At 40.7% G+C, this 16,083-nt stretch overlaps 1 protein-coding gene across 11 annotated transcripts in view; it reads right to left on the reverse strand.

The window, feature by feature from the left end:
- The window catches only part of CD36 (CD36 molecule (CD36 blood group)), a 122,310-nt gene that overhangs the window by 48,742 nt on the left and 57,485 nt on the right, over positions 1-16,083 (reverse strand). For 8 of the 11 annotated variants that reach the window (XM_078394291.1, XM_078394292.1, XM_020790000.3 and 5 more), the window contains exons 5-14: positions 15,741-15,923; positions 14,556-14,647; positions 14,359-14,405; positions 10,968-11,037; positions 10,232-10,419; positions 8,722-8,840; positions 7,691-7,764; positions 7,514-7,568; positions 5,378-5,542; positions 1,505-2,228 (exon numbers count right to left, since the gene is read on the reverse strand). In XM_078394291.1, coding sequence (XP_078250417.1) covers positions 5,378-5,542; positions 7,514-7,568; positions 7,691-7,764; positions 8,722-8,840; positions 10,232-10,419; positions 10,968-11,037; positions 14,359-14,405; positions 14,556-14,647; positions 15,741-15,923 — 993 coding nt within the window. In that variant the 3' untranslated portion in view covers positions 1,505-2,228. Of the gene's footprint in view, positions 1-1,504; positions 2,712-5,377; positions 5,543-7,513; positions 7,569-7,690; positions 7,765-8,721; positions 8,841-10,231; positions 10,420-10,967; positions 11,038-14,358; positions 14,406-14,555; positions 14,648-15,740; positions 15,924-16,083 lie in introns of those variants that run through there. The other 3 variants (XM_078394295.1, XM_073000726.2, XM_078394294.1) reach the window with 3 other exon arrangements.

Below are 16,083 nucleotides of genomic sequence, written 5' to 3' on the forward strand. Positions count from 1 at the left end.
GGAATTGAATCTAGCCATGTTGCTTCAGTCCAGACCTTATATGAATCAGTCCAAAAATAGTTTGATTCATTTGGAACATAACCTTTAAATAAGAAATAAGATGGGCAGGTTACTCAATTCTTGTGGAATTATAGGTTCTCCTGGACAATAAGCCAGACCTGTTGAACCAACCCTGGTGATCAATGGCGTGAAAGATGTCATGACCAGATCTCCCTTACATCCAGAGCAATACGCGTAAGCATTTTTTAAAAAGGTAGATGGTGCTAGACCACGGATCTGGGGTGGGGTGAGGCAGGTTAGTGGGTGGCCATGTGTAGTATAGAAGTAACATTTATCTTCTCCTCCATATACTACCATTCCCTGCTTTACACCTACTTTTGCCTTCCTGGTTTGTTACAAGTAAATAACAAATCAAATCTAGAAACTCTAATTAAAAAATAATGTTGTGGCCAGCATTCTATTAGTGTTTATGTAAAATTTGTTTCTGACTGACAGGAATATTTTCAGTCAACAACTACAAAATCTCCCTTGATGAGCCTGCCTAGATGTTAAGATAATCAAGAGAGGACTTTCTCTTGGTCCCACCACCTTTACAGGTACCAGAGAGGGCCTTCTCTGTCGCTACTCCCAAACTTTGGAACACCCTCCCACAGGAAGCCAGGCTGGCCTCATCTTTACTGTCCTTCCTCAAGCAGAGGTATTCACTTTGTGGAACTGCACTGTAGGATCTTGCACCATATCCCTGAAGTCCAACTGTACTGGCAACACCACCATCACAGCTTACCTGCAGATGGAACCGTGAAAGCAAAGGACTTTGTTTGAACCTTTTCTATTCAGTCTTCTTTCCAAGCTCAGTCATCTTGAATAGGACACAGCTATTCACAAAGAGGGACGTGGTGGCGCTGCGGGCTAAACCGCAGAACCTGTGCTGCAGGGTCAGAAGACCAGCAGTCATAAGATCGAATCCACGGGATGGAGTGAGCTCCCGTCGCTTTGTCCCAGCTCCTCACCAACCTAGCAGTTCGAAAGCATGCAAATGCGAGTAGATAAATAGGTACCACCTCAGTGGGAAGGTAAAATGGCGTTCCCTAATCACGCTGGCCACGTGACAACGGAAACTGTCTTCGGACAAGTGCTGGCTCTATGGCTTGAAAACGGGGATCAGCACCGCCCCCTAGAGTTGGACACGACTGGACTAAAAATGTCAAGGGGAACCTTTACCTTTACCTATACACAAAGAACTGGCATCATCCATGGCAGCATGCATTCTGGACAATATTTCACTTTGAAGCTTGACCTTTTGCATTTACTGTACATTGGAGAAAATCAGTTCATCAGTTGGGTACCAAAATAATTTGTGATGGTAGATGTGCGATGCATGCGTGTGGGTGCCACCCTTTGCCTGTCTCATCCTCACATTTAAGGACAAAGACCCATAAGGTTGTGCTTCTTGCTTGCTTGGAAAAAACAAGGTACCGTTTGTGACTTTCTTGACAAGAGAAAAGAGAGAGAACAAGAGATATTTTTAATGCCAATTCAACAAAATTGGGCAAACTAGACAGTGTGTGTAAAATATCTATGGCTGCAGTTTTTCTGCTTAGATTTCACAGGTTAGAAACATCAAAGGGATCATTTACATCTGTGTAAACAGCCGGTTCTTCTGTCCTTCTTCTCTGAATGTTTCCACTTTGCTGCTCCATGGAATTAGCTTGTTTTCTCCATCCCCAGAGTGCAGGACCCAACAGTTATGACTCACCATTAGTAGGACCCAGTGGTTGTGACTCAGTATTAAGGAAGAACTTTCTAACCATGAGAGCTGTTTGACAATGGGACAGAGTGCCTCATGAAGTGCTGGATTCCCTAAAAGTGGTTTAAACAGCCCTTTGTGAAGTCCCAAGTGCAACACAGTGGGGAGGCACCAGGAAGTGGCATAAATGGTAGCACAGGTTTTATTCCCAGTAAGATCTCCATGGGATGAACATGTTATATTTAGATGCCCTCAGAGACCCTTATCAGTTCGAACTTCATGCTAGGCTTTCTGGTAGCATTGCAATGTCTCTTTGGTCCTGCTACAGGCTTCCAGTGGCCAAGAAGGACATGCTTCATTTGCCTTGCCAAGACAAGAGTTTCTTCCGAAAGTTTCTTGACCTTACAAAGCACAGTGCAGCAATGACACTAAGGAAGGTCACGAGGAAGGCTCATTCCCCTCCTTTGGTCGAGATCAGTAACTTGAAAACAGAGAACAGAAATTACAGGTTAGTCAGATCGATGCAGTTCATATCAATCGTTGATTGTGAATTGTTGACTGACTCATGGTCACAGAAGCCATTAAGGAAAACAGGATATTCCAGTTCCACAGTATTTGGTTTCCGTCTGTTTAAGAATGGGTGATAAATTCCAAAATACCGGTGGAGGAGAAGTTTGAAGCCACACTCTTCCCTCTGCCCCCAGGCCGCTTGCAGACTGCAACCATTTCCATCTAAGAAGCTAGCCTGGCCTCTACATTGCCCATGAGACTTTGGGACTTTAATAAAACCATATAATTTTAGAACTACCCACCAGATACTGATGCACTTTTTTTTTTGTTGCTTTATTTCCATGATGGTCTAAAAAAGGTATCACCTGTTACTGTCTTTGTAGGATATTCTGTGTTTCTCCCATTTCCCCTCCAGCTTTGATTTCCTCAGAGATACATGCCTCAACAATTTGACCTGCAAATTAAGATGATGTTTATCTTCCAGTGACCAGTTACAAATGCAGGACATGGAGCTGATAGAAAGCATGCACTATGCTTTCATCATGGAGGGGAGCATCCCTTCTAATGGTGTCCTCACTGTATCATGTAGCCTGACCCTCATTTCCCCACCCCACCCCCAAATGCCTCTTGGAGCAAAGATTTTGCTATACTAATTGTGCGTATTCCACCAGTTATGGATCCAGACCCATCAAGCTAGCAGAGGTGGGGAGGGTCAGAAATGGAACCCCACAGGACAAATCTGACTGTCTGTTTCCAAACCTAAAGGCAAGAGAGGCTCTCTGAAAATGCGCTTTGTACATAAAATGACTTGCATATCCATTGCAAGGTGGAGGCCTGGCCTTTCTCTTCTCACTTGTATCCTAGTAATCTTCAAGGAAGATTAGCTGCAGAACCAGGTACCACTGAACCCATTTGCCATTTATCAATACCAACTATCATTGCCTATGTCTTGCCCAACCCAAGGAATCAGAAATGAATTAGCATTTTTCAAAAGAATTTCTTCATTTGAGAAATGTAGCCACTTTTCATTAATTTCTGAAAGCTTAAATATTCTATAGGGTCTTAAAACTACAGTAGATGCAAATCAGACTAAAATCTATTAGTTGTGGTCTTGAAACTGGGGGCAGGGGGGTCAGCTACCACAATAGTTTTCATATTTAAGGGCTTTGTCCCCATCAGCAGCAGCATTAACAACAACCAAAAAAGAAAGGGAGGGAGGGAGCCAAAATAAACCAAACAAAATAAAACCTTCTATTTTTGGAATACCCCTCCCTTGTGTTTTGCATAAAAGTACCTTGTAGTTTATGCAAGATATAGTTTCTGATGCAAGTTATTTTGTGCCAAACGCATGTTATTCATAAAAAAAAAAAACATTTCTGCAATTGTTTTTTTGGGGGGAAAGCCTGTAATAGCTGCTTTGGGTCCTTTTAAGGGGACAGGTGGGGTAAAAATATTTTAAACACACAAACAAAAGCAGAGATATTAATCCCCTCTAGTCCTCAGTGGGGATAAACATTTATCCTCAGGATAAGGATAAGGACTGCACAGGGAAGCCATTGAAATCCACAAACATCAGCAGAACTTCAACAAAAAAGAAAGTTTGAAACTCAACAAAACTTGGCTCCCAGCACTGAAAAATACAATGTGCAGAAGGTCAACAAACTCTACCCAGCCACAAGGATCGGTGATCTATTCTGCACTACACACAAAAGACCAGCTAACAACACTCATCAATCACAGTGACAGATAATCTCTCCTTCTTATCACAACAAAAACACACTGATCACCATAATCACATATCCTGAAAAGTACAAAAGCTGATCTCACAGCCATAAATACTCAACTCCCAAACAAACTGTACCAGAGCACAGAATTCTACTACTGTCCTCTGAAAATGCCAGCCACAGAGACTGGCGAAATGTTAGGAAGAACCTTCAGAACATAGCCAAAGAGCCCGAAAAACCCAAAACAACCAATGATAAACATTTAATTTCCCCCCCTCTTCTGTGAGAGTGAACTAAACTAAAACTAATATTCCTAACTTTTAGTTAGGAATATGTAGCCCTCACATGTAGCTAGACTACTCAGATATACACACAATTATGAGTAGGAGAGACATATAATATATGGTCTTTCAGTTGTTGTGGAACTATAGTTGTCACCATCCTTCACCATTCCTTGAATGGACACAACATTTTTAACATTGCACTTCTTATATTGTATGACCCATTCAAATATTGTAAGACCCTTATATTCTATGACCCAGTCAAAACAGCATGAAAATAGGAGTCAAATTCTGCAATTTTCTGTTGCTTGGTGTCTGTCTGTGAATGGTGGTGAGCACAAGAGGGAATCCTGTCAACCAACTTGACTGTGGTGGCTGGTGTCATCAACATTCAGGGTGCCCTTTGCTATGTAAATCTTGGCATTCTTTTTCCTGCTATCCACACTGGCATACTATTACAAGGCAATGCCAGATCATTTCCTGGAGTTCTGAATCGCTGACACAGAAGCAACATATTACATTAACAAAACATAGGTTTTTTGAGAGATTGAATTACATTTTTAACTACATTCCTAAGAGGCCTAGCAAAATGTTCTTAAAGTTGCTAGGTAGCCTTGGAGAATTCAATTTAACCCATTTCATAGGCTTGTGAATACAATGCCACTGAGTAATTTATTTATTTCTGTATGACATCTGTTTAGGACACTTGCTCTGAAATTGCCTTTCACAGTTAAGGAATGTCTACATTTGATATATCTCAAGTTGGTTACAATCAAAAATAGCTGCAATTCAGTGTCCAAATAACTCCCAAACTAACTGAGCAGAATCTCTTCCTGACCTCATCTTCAACATGTGTAAAGTGGCAAATGTCGTGCTCTACCCCAGTGGTCCCCAACCTTGGGCCTCCAGATGTTCTTGGACTTCAACTCCCAGAAATCCTGGCCAGCAGAGATGGTGGTGAAGGCTTCTGGGAGTTGTAGTCCAAGAACATCTGGAGGCCCAAGGTTGGGGACCACTGCTCTACCCCACAGATCTGTCACAGAGTTGCAAAAAAAATTCTAACATTGTACACTAAAAGTAATGCATGCATAATCATCAAAGGAGATACTGCTTACCTATTTTGATTTCTGTGCTCTGCATATTAGATAGGCGGCCAGGAATCCTAGGAATATCAGAGCACCTACAATGATAAGCACAGCTTCCACAAGGTGTAGCAATTTGATCTTATTTGTCACTTTCGCCCGGAAAAACTCTGCTTTCTTGTCATCAATAACAGCTGTCTGTAGGAAGGAAAAGAGATCATAGAGCAACATCATTCTAAGTGTATGCTCTGTCCCATCATGTAAACCCCACATTAAAGAAGAAGAACCACCAGTTTATACAGATGACACAAAGTCAGGAATGTAGAACATGTAGCCCTCCAAGTGTTGCGGGACTTCTGCCCCCCATAATCTCTTATAAGAGGGGTCAGGACAGAGGTTTGAAAAAATGTCTTTTTTTGAGAAGGGTCAGGACAGAGGTTCAAAAATTATGCTTTTTAACCACAACTCAGAACTCTGAAAAATAAGTATCACATTCCATTATATTTTAGATGCTGAAATATTACCTCATTAATGTTGTCTGGGATACAAAAATAGCTTGTTGCACAAACCAGTACAGTACCCATTATTGCTTACCTCCAGTTATTGGCCAAAATGCTGTTGTGTAGTTGCATTCATGGAAAGAAAACACTTCAACTTGCACCAACTTGCTGGAAGTTCACGAGTCCCTAGCTGGAGTTCTGGGCACACACCAACCCACTGGACTGGTGCATGCCTGTGAATCCAAATGGGGACCCATTAACTGGCAGCAAGAAGACCGTGAATTACACGTTTTGCCTTCCTCAGGTGTAATAAGACAACAGAAGATTGACCATTATTTACTACATGTTAAAAAAAATACATACACACAATTCATCACATAGTTTCTGAAGCAACAGAGCAGACATTTTCCACTACCTCCCTCTGCATAATGTTGAGATTTAGTGGAGTAGGTAGAAAACAATGAACTGAATGAATGATGGTTGGGGTTACTTAAGAGTCAGTGGCTAGAACCCTGTCAGTGCAAGTCCACAAGCATAAAGCTGATGATGTCATCAGCCATGGCTTTTAATCTTTAATTAAAAGTTTCCATCTCGGGTAGCAGGGCTAGTGGTGGTGATATTTAGATATTAAATGTTCCCCCTGCAGTCCTGAGGTCCCCAGAGTCTCCTCAGGTTGAAAGGGATTCCCAGTATCTGAAGGAATAGGAAACTTTTAATTAAAGATAACAGACCATGACTGATGACATCATCAGCCTTATGTAGGCCAATCTGTGCCAACATGATTCCAGTCATTGTCCCTTCTGTTAGGATAGAAATGGGAAGCATTATTGCACTGAAGGTCTAGGTGCCATCCCACAAGCCAGTTGATATCAAGGCCGTGGCCATGCTGTCTGATATGTTTGACTTTGCTGCACTTACAAAAAGGTTAGCCCTCAGCACTGGTTACTAGAGGTGGAGGTATTCATATACAAATATGAATATCATTGTGCAACTGGATCTAATGAGGGTCTGGCCCCCAGGGCCGGACCGTCCACTCACATGCCCAATCACACCCAGAGTGCCACTCTATTCCTGCTCAACTAGCCACTCAGCAGCCATGCAGGGAGACTTGTCTTCCTTCCCTCAGGGGCCAGACCCTCATTAAGTCCAGCTGAGCAGGGATATTTGTATTCATATACAAATACCTCCATCTCTACTGGTGACACTGAGGAGGACACAAGACAGGTGAAACTGAAAGAGCCTCCATCCCCTTGTTCCAAAAAAAAAACAACAGGATGATCAGGGTATCCCCACTGGGGAGAGAATGCTTAGCAGGCAAAGCTTCCTGTTGTTATCTCAAACCACAGAATGGTTTGTACGTGGGGAATCCCTGCTATTATTGTGAATATTGTGTTTATGGGGAATCCCTGCTGTTACTGGCAGTAACAGCATGTTTCAACTCTGTACATCTTGCCTCCGAAACTGCAAGGACAAACCAAAGGGGGGGGAATATCTCTTTCCCAGACTGGCCTTAGGCTTTCCCTGGGCCCATATTAGGCTTACAGCATGGAGCCTTCTCCTGTCATGCCAGGAAATTTCAAATAAACAAGTCGAGAAGAAGATGGCTGCAAAAGATGACTCAAAAATTCTTAGACCAACATAAATAAAAGAGAAACAAAAAGATGCCTACCTCATTCAGCCAAAGTACTGGAAAGATAAAGGGGGTTTTGAGCTTTTTTAAAGGTCTGTAATAAATACATTAAAATAAAATTAAATTAGAATGACTCTGATCTGCTCAGTGCAAGAACTGGATGAACAACAACAATTTTTTTTCCAAGTACATTAATCAGTGAGGCCAAAGACTTACGTAATTTTTGTAGAAGGTCTCACTAACAAATTCACTTGCAGTCTTTTGGCGAACTGTAGTGTAAATCCTGTTGTCTTAAAAACACAGAGAACACATTTAAAATTTGGGGCAAAATGTCTTGCCATGGGTGAAACAAATGATGAACCACATTAAAGGGGGGAAGGAACTAGGTGATAGGTTCAAAACAGTTTGCCTCAAAATTGGGGTAATGAACAAAATATAAGATAAAGTTATAGATTTTTCATAACTCAATATTTGGAAAAGTTAAGAATTTTGGACTATAGCTCCCAGAATCACTTCTAAACAGGTTTTAGAACAGTGGGTCTTGACCTTAGATCCCCAGATGTTCTTGGACTACAACTCCCAGAAATCCTGGCTAGTACAGTTAGCTGTGAAGGCTTTTGGAAGTATTAATCCAATAACATCTGGGAACCCAAAGTTGGGAACCACTGGTTTAGAGCTCTGTACAAATGGAATCTTAAAATTTCCACCACCGTTCTTGGCAGGAATCTCCAAGTATATGTAAGGGGATTTTCCTGCAGCTTCTCAACATCAGCAACAACACAACTAGTCTTTCCTGTCAGTTTCTCTTGCTGCTGACTGATGTGGCAAGAGCAGCTGCAACAAATGGCAGCTGCCACAAAAGTGGTGAAGAGTATGGTGGCCTTTTTCTTGGTTAAGAAGCGGATGGTCCCAGTATGCACCACATCCATCTAAGTCAGACAGGTGGGATCCATACAGTCTCTATCGGTTATTTAGGTGTCATTTCACAGCAATGGTCAGCTTGGTGTTAACCCCAAGTTACTAGAGAGAGGGCACCCAAGATCCTGTGTTTTTGTCAAAATATGCTGGGCCCCATTTTTATGCCTACACTTTTACAGATCAAGCAAGCTTCTTGGACCAGCTGAGTAAACATGTTTAAATTCAATACACATTTGATGACAAGGTATGTATAATTATTCTGAATCATAAAATGGAATTGCTGCTAATTCTTTGCGCAAGATCAGCGTGCATAATCATGGATAACTTACTGGTTCTACATCTAGAAAGGTCATGTGCTCTTGAATATTTGGCTTCATTCCTTCAACACCTTCACCTACATCTTCACTTGCATACAAGAAGTGAGGCAATGTAATAAACACAGGTTTCCCTATGGGAGAAGAAAAATATAGTTTGATCTTATAATATAGAAAGTATATTCCACCAGTGGACACAGAGAGTTCGTGTTGTGGTGCAATGAGGAGCCAAGCTTCTTTAGCAAGCCCTCCCCCCCCGCACCTCTCAGCATACACATGCATGCTGGATTTCTTGTTTATTTAAGAATAACAATTCCCCCAACTATACATCTTTTAAAGAAAGCAGCACTGCATTAGTGCTCAGGTGCTTCAGCCTCTCAGTCCCTCTTTTCCAGTCCTACAATGATGTTTTAGAAATAGGGCCACTTTTTGAAACCATATGAAGTGGCTGCAGCATCTTTACTCATACTCTTTGAAAATACATGTGTGCAACTTTGGGATGCCCCTGGATTAATCTCTGAGCCTGGATGTCCAGGTTTTGGCAGTGGCCAGAGTGCATTTAAACACTTAAAACTAATGTACCATCTGCAACCATTCCTGGAGAGGTCTGATCTGGCCACAGTGACACATGCCTTAGCTACATCCCAGCTGGATCACTGTAATATGCTCTATGTGGAGGTAAGTGTGGATTCCAATGCGAAACAACACCATCCCCAGGTTGCACAATTCTGTGACATGCTATATACAGATTAGGACCTATGGTCAGAATGCCAGCAGCGACCAAGCCAAGAGAGGGGGTTAGGATAATGGTCATGGGGGCAGGTGAAGCAGGGAAGGAAGGAATGGATTTATTTTCACAATAGCATCCTGAACCTGGGGAATAATTTGCAACTTATGACACCAACCTCATATTAGAAGCAAGAATTTCAAATTGAGCAACACCTCTGCTAAAAATTGTACAAGGTATTGCCTTTTGCAGCAACCATTCAGGTCTACTTTTATCTTTACTTTTTTGCATTTGTGAACACAGAATATTGTTTGCAAATGGAGATAAAATCTGCTGTGACAAACAATGCTTGTTAATGCCCATCATGTACAAACCACATACCAACTTTCCATATCCTGAATTCAAAATGTGGCATCACTTGAACACGTCCTTCCCCAAAGTTGGTGCATTCCAGATGTACTGGAATATTAGTTCCATAGTCCTGAAGTATCATAAAACTCAGAAAACAGCTGGCTTTGCCCAACAAACCTGGAAGGTACCCACTTGTGGAAGACTGTGTTCGCATCAGAAAAAAAAGATACTGCATGTCCCTTTCTTAGAGACAGGATTCAAGTCATCCATGTAATGAAAAGAGACTTTCTGTATGCAAGCCAAGCTTTAAATATATATATAAGGACCGCCACACAGTTTTAGAAATGCTGAGCAGTTTGATGCATCAAGGGGCATTAAAAGGTTGTAATTTGCACTACAAATAATTTCAGTCCATTTCCTATAAGCCTTGTACTTCCAAGTTGGCACCTTGTTTGCAGGAACTGATGTCCAGTGCCCCGGCTGATGTACAGTTCTTTGAGATCTCTTCATCTGTACAGAAGCATATATTGTCAGGACTGATAAGTGGTGATGCAAAAGCAGCTGGCGGCACCACAAAGCGATAGAGTGAGATGTCCTTCACAACTTGGTCACTGTCAAAGTTGCCATAGATGGACCTGTGGATTAAGGGGATACGGAGATAGCATGGGATGGAGAGAGAATGCCTGTATCTGAACATGCACATAGAGTTTCCTCTGAATTATCCATGTATGCACTTAATCTAGAATTTGGATACGTTCGAAACATGGGAAGGACATTAGGGAGATTTTAAAATTCTGAACTACTCCAGAAATCGGGATCAGGTTTTAGGATATGCCAGTAGCTTTCATCAGTCTCACCTGTCCAAATGGCATGTTTGGAATAAATCAGCATGTACTTTTCTGAAATGCTGTAACCTGCCTATTGTTTATTTTAAATATTTTATTCCACCCATAATGAAGACTCAAGTGTGCCTGCCATTAAAATTAATAACGGAAAAGGTTCTGATCATCGATCTACTATGTTATGCCAGGTTTGGCTCTGAAAACCCACAAGTTCTGTTACAGTATTATTATTATTCCTTCAGTGTTTTACCCAACTGGCTGTAAGTCAGAAGTTCCATTTGTAAAATTTCAATATTCAAGAAAGGAAACACAGAAAAGCACTCCCTCCCCAAGCTCTTTACCTGCAAATATCAGAGGAAAAAAACTGCAGTACTTGACTTTTGCTGACAAAGGGGGGAAATGATGCCCCATCTGTTAGAAGAAAAAGTAAAGTTAAAAATCAAAGTTGCATCTAATCACTCAACGTACATTTAGAAGAGCCACAGAAAGCCAACAGTTTGCTTGCATTCATCTAATTCACCCATTCCATTTTAACAATTGGTTTAGGAATTGGTACAGACAGACATTCTAGGGGCCAAGCAAAACCTGGGCTTTCCTTCTTGTCTTCCTTACGGCACTGGTCTGAAATCAACCTGAGCTTTCAATGTCTTGGAATCAACAGGTCCAGATTGGGAATTATTTTCAACCCCAAGTCAAGGGAGCACTTTGAATTTTGAAAATACTCCAGTGTGGAGAAACTCTTCATAGCTATCTGGAAGGCAGAAAGTTTCACAGAGCCCTTTAAGGGGCAGATCAACCAGTGTTCCTTAAAGAAAATTCTCACTTGTTGACTAGCAGTTCAGGACCTGAGTCCACCTCCAGAGATGCCCACAGTCAGGCCAAAGAAATGGTAAATTGGATAGTGAGTGATCAATTTTAATACATTTATTTTCAGAGTATTCAAATGTTCTCTGTTAGTTACTCTCTGCATATTCCTACACTGAAAAAAAAATGTTGCATGCTTGTGACTTTAAACAGCAGATAGATAATATTCACGTGAGGAAGAGGTGTGTGTTTCTTAAATTAGATTTTACACTTTGGCAGGTATGCGAGTGGGACTGAGCAGTTTCCTGCTCAACATTCTGACTAGTTTATAAAAGTCTACAGCAAATGTCTGTTGAGGTCTTTCCTTATTTGGAATGATGTTGCACAATTCAAGCCAGACCGAGTCACCTCTGGAAGTAGAATATTTGCTTTAGACGCCTTTTGGTTTGAGTCCTGAAATCAAATCCTATGGGTAGGTGTGGACCCTAAGTCTTGAAACCGCAAGTCTCTAAAAGTACAGCTCTAGCATGCAATGTGAAGCCAAAGGATTGGAAACTAGAAAACACACATATAATTTGTTTGGCATGCTTTGCAATCATATCGTAAATACAAGGCAGCTGCACCGCTCTGACGTACAAGTACCAAAACCCACAGGAGATAACATATTTATTAGAATCAATTCAAGACTGTGCAAACCTTCAGAATCCTCAGATCTGTTTGGATTGTTGTTGTTTTTTTAAGTGTGCATCACCCACATTTTGCCTTCAAATCTTTCTTGAGAATCTGAAAGCTTGGATCCTTTCTACTGGGTTATAGCAGAATGACCAGCTATGGGTCCAATGGCAGTAGGAAAGCTGCCTGTTAACTAACGACAGGCCTCCACTCTCACAATATTCACAGGCTCATGACTGGCAACACAGTGTCAGCACACATGGTCTAAAAGCAGGGGATGTTTTTCTGCCCTTCCCTAGGGGTATTGTGACAACAGCTCATTAAAAGTTGATTTATTAGCATTACTTCTATTTTTGTAGTTGCCTCAAGTCATAAAATTGGAGACCTTGTGTAGGATACATTACTGAAAGTGAAAGAGGTGCCAAACTCATCTTCCATGCTCTTCATATATTTTCTAGTGTAACTCTTATGCAATTGAGGGCTGGATCTACCACCAGGAATAAAGGCAACCACCTAATTCCTTTGTGGGTGTTTTGAATGGGCTGGATACTGTTCATTTATTACCTGTATTTTTAAGGCTGGAGGTGGAGGTGGGGGAAAAAAACCCTCTTATGTGATTTGTTTTCTTATGGGTCTAAAACCTTATCCATCCTTGAAAAAAATCTGGTGCACAATGCACAAAACCTGAGTACTACAGAAATATTATATCATTTTTCCTGCAGATCCATGACACCCCTACAGAGAATGTCATTCTCAGAGCTTAGGATATTAATCTTTTGAATTGCAACTCACAGTGGCTATGCTGGCTGTGAAAGCTGAGTCACAATCTGAAAAAATAACATTTCCAAGCCCTGAAATAGAATACCATATAGATGACAACATGTTTGAAGATCAGAGTCTTTTCTGAGCAAGCTTTGTCTCATGTGGGAATGTGCTAAATTGTAACACAGGGCATATCAAACCCCACGGAATAGGAATTCACATCTTAAGGGGTGACCACATTAGCAAAAAAAAGTACTACAGGTTTGAGTCAGACTGATTCAGCCCAGAGTTCCTCCCCCTCAATTCATAGTTTTTCCTCTTCACCAGGGAAGCTTATATTTTAAAAAATATGCATCTTTTCCCACATTAGTGCAGGCATATGATTGCTTGAACCAATGCTGAAAGAAAGGATAGGCTGTTTACATGTGGCCACACAAAGCACTTTCCTTTTTTGCCTCGTTAGGGGGACACACACACACTACACAGAGCACCCTCTGTATCTTCCTCTTCTTGGATTCAGCTTGTTCATTATGTTTTTTAAATTTCATACAAGAGATGGGTATGAATCAGAAAAATGGCAATTCCTTTTGATTCATGATTTGTCAAGGTCGACAAATACTGAATTTACAATTTTGTTCTGATCAATTGATTTGTGAATTTGATTTTGACTTTAAAACCATATAAAATTGCCACTCAATCACTTGGTTACACTAAATTCACAGGGAAGATTCCCCCAACTCTCTTTTACATGCCCTGCATGTTTGGTGAGGTTTGGGTTTCAGATGTTTGAGTTATAAACCCACAAGGATACTGCCCCCAGGAAAGTTCTCCCCAGACACCTAGAGACACCAACATCACAATGGAACTTCTATTGACTCCCCTTTACAATCTCTCCAGATTTGGTGAAGACTGGGTTTCAGACAACCAAGTTATACACCCATAAAGTGCCCCCCCAAGAAAGTGCCCCTTAGCAGCTCATTTGGGGAAACTCAATCTTCACCACACTTGGAGGGATTGTAGAGGAGAGTCAATAGAAGTTTCTCTGTAGTTTCAGCATCTCTAGGTGTCTGGAGGGAAATTTCCTGAGGGGGGGGTTCTTTGTGGTTGTATAACTTGGTCATATGAAGCCCATTCTTCACCAAACTTGGAGAGCTTTTAGAGAAGAATTAAAGCAATACTCCCAGAAATTTTGGTGTCTCAAGGTGGGTGGCTGTTTTATAGTCAAACAAATGATGAATCAAAAATTGCTAAAAATTCATTGATTCATATTTGTTGGAGGCGTTGATCTGTACAAATACAAATTGACAAATTAGCACTTTTTGAATGAATTTGGTGATTCATTTTTAAAATTTTGCCCATCTCTGTTTCATACCTTTACCTAGTTCTATACATAATTGTTTTACATACACATACATACTGTAATACACCACTATGTATACAACCAAAGTTCTGGTACACAGTGTTAGAAAACCAGTCCTTTTTATAGAAACTTACCTGTGCCATTGATCATATCACAGTAACCGCCCCAGTATGGAAGCATGCTTTAAAAAAAAAAAGAGAGAGAGAGAGAGAGAGAGAACCCAAGTCAGGTCAGGCCATGTGGCATTTGTGAAAATATGTTCTTTAGTAAACCATGTTCTTATCCATGTTCTTATCCATCTACAGATACACAATTCAGAAATAAATTGTACCTTTTGTTTTTGTAACTATGGATAATTGCAGTCAAGCTTGTATTCTCTTTCCCAGTGAAGACTCTGTAAAGCCCATCAAGTGTTTCATTGTACTTTAGACAGAAGACAAGACAGAAAAAGAACATGTACAATTCAGTAATCAAAGTGGTAAAAAGATTCTTTTGAAAAATGACTTTGGAGATTGGTCTATTTTATATTCAAAGAAATCTACACTATTCTATCTCATGTTTCAGTGGACTTATTTTTCTCATTCTCTGGGCACAGAAATTTCATGGGTTTGCTAAACTGGCAGGAAGAAAATGGGCTGAAGTTAAAAAAAAGTCCCAGATCTTTGACATTCAGGTTTTATGCCAAACATCACTATCTTTTGTGAACTAATGCAACTTAAATCAAGATTCTTAAAATTGGTGTTCCAATTACAACAGGGTCACATAGAAGTAATAATCATCTCATATCATTTGCTAGGATTTAAGAAGCAGGGATACTCCCACGCCATATTTTCCTCCTACATGACTGTTTACTCCAGCATCATGAATTGTCTATGAATCCAGATAAACATAAGTTTTGAACAGGGATGGATACGAAATGGTTCAGAACAATCCAAACTTGAAACTAAACCCACCGCCAGCACAGCCTGCCCCTGACCCCTGACCCCATCACCTCACTACCTGGTCCTGCCACTACCTCCTCCACCCCCATTGCTGCAAATGGGCAATCCAGTGCCGCATGGATTGCCCATTTTTAATGAAGTTACTTTTAGACATCTTCCTCTTTTGTTCCACTGGACTAGACTGTTCATGTTTCTAAACTTTAAAATAACTGGAACTTTGAACATTCTGTTCCAGGTTTTATGTATGGGTAGCTTATGTTGCTAAGATACATTTGCATTTTAATCCCTCAACATTAGTGAGTACAACTGAACTTTACTATCACTTCTGCTTCTAGCATTTGATGCAAGAGGTTAGCATCTACAAAGCATTTTAATTTAAAATAAGATTTTGTTTGGTCCTCATTGACTTGTGGTTGTACCAGCCAGAAATTAAGTTCTAAATCCTAAAGCTGCATTGTTTTTTTAATCTCCATTTACTTTCAAAGGATGGCTTGACAGCATCATTTAATACTATCTTCTCTCTCATAGAGGACACCATCAGAAGGGATTCATTTCCTGTTTTGACTCATACATACAGGGTAGAATACTCCAACTTTTCTTTCAACTCCCGGAAGTGGAATTTTCATCAAGAAAGGGTCTTCATAGCCCCAGAGTATTTCCTTCACAGTTCTGGTCTGGAGGAATTTTGATTTTGATAACTTTATCCAGATGTCCAACATTGCCTGTATGAATCCAGCTTGATACAAAGCAGGTGCAGCCTGTGACAGATACAAATTAAGCAGACTGCAATTAGTCTTATCTTTGCAGTGACTTATATGGTTGATTGATATAAACACAGGTAAACATAAAAAGTTGCATCCTGATTTAGTCACCCACTGACATCAAGGGATATCTATTAGTTAGATGCACAACTCTTAC

The sequence above is a fragment of the Pogona vitticeps genome, chromosome 5 (assembly GCF_051106095.1).
Source record: "Pogona vitticeps strain Pit_001003342236 chromosome 5, PviZW2.1, whole genome shotgun sequence".
Taxonomy (NCBI): Eukaryota; Metazoa; Chordata; class Lepidosauria; order Squamata; family Agamidae; genus Pogona; species Pogona vitticeps.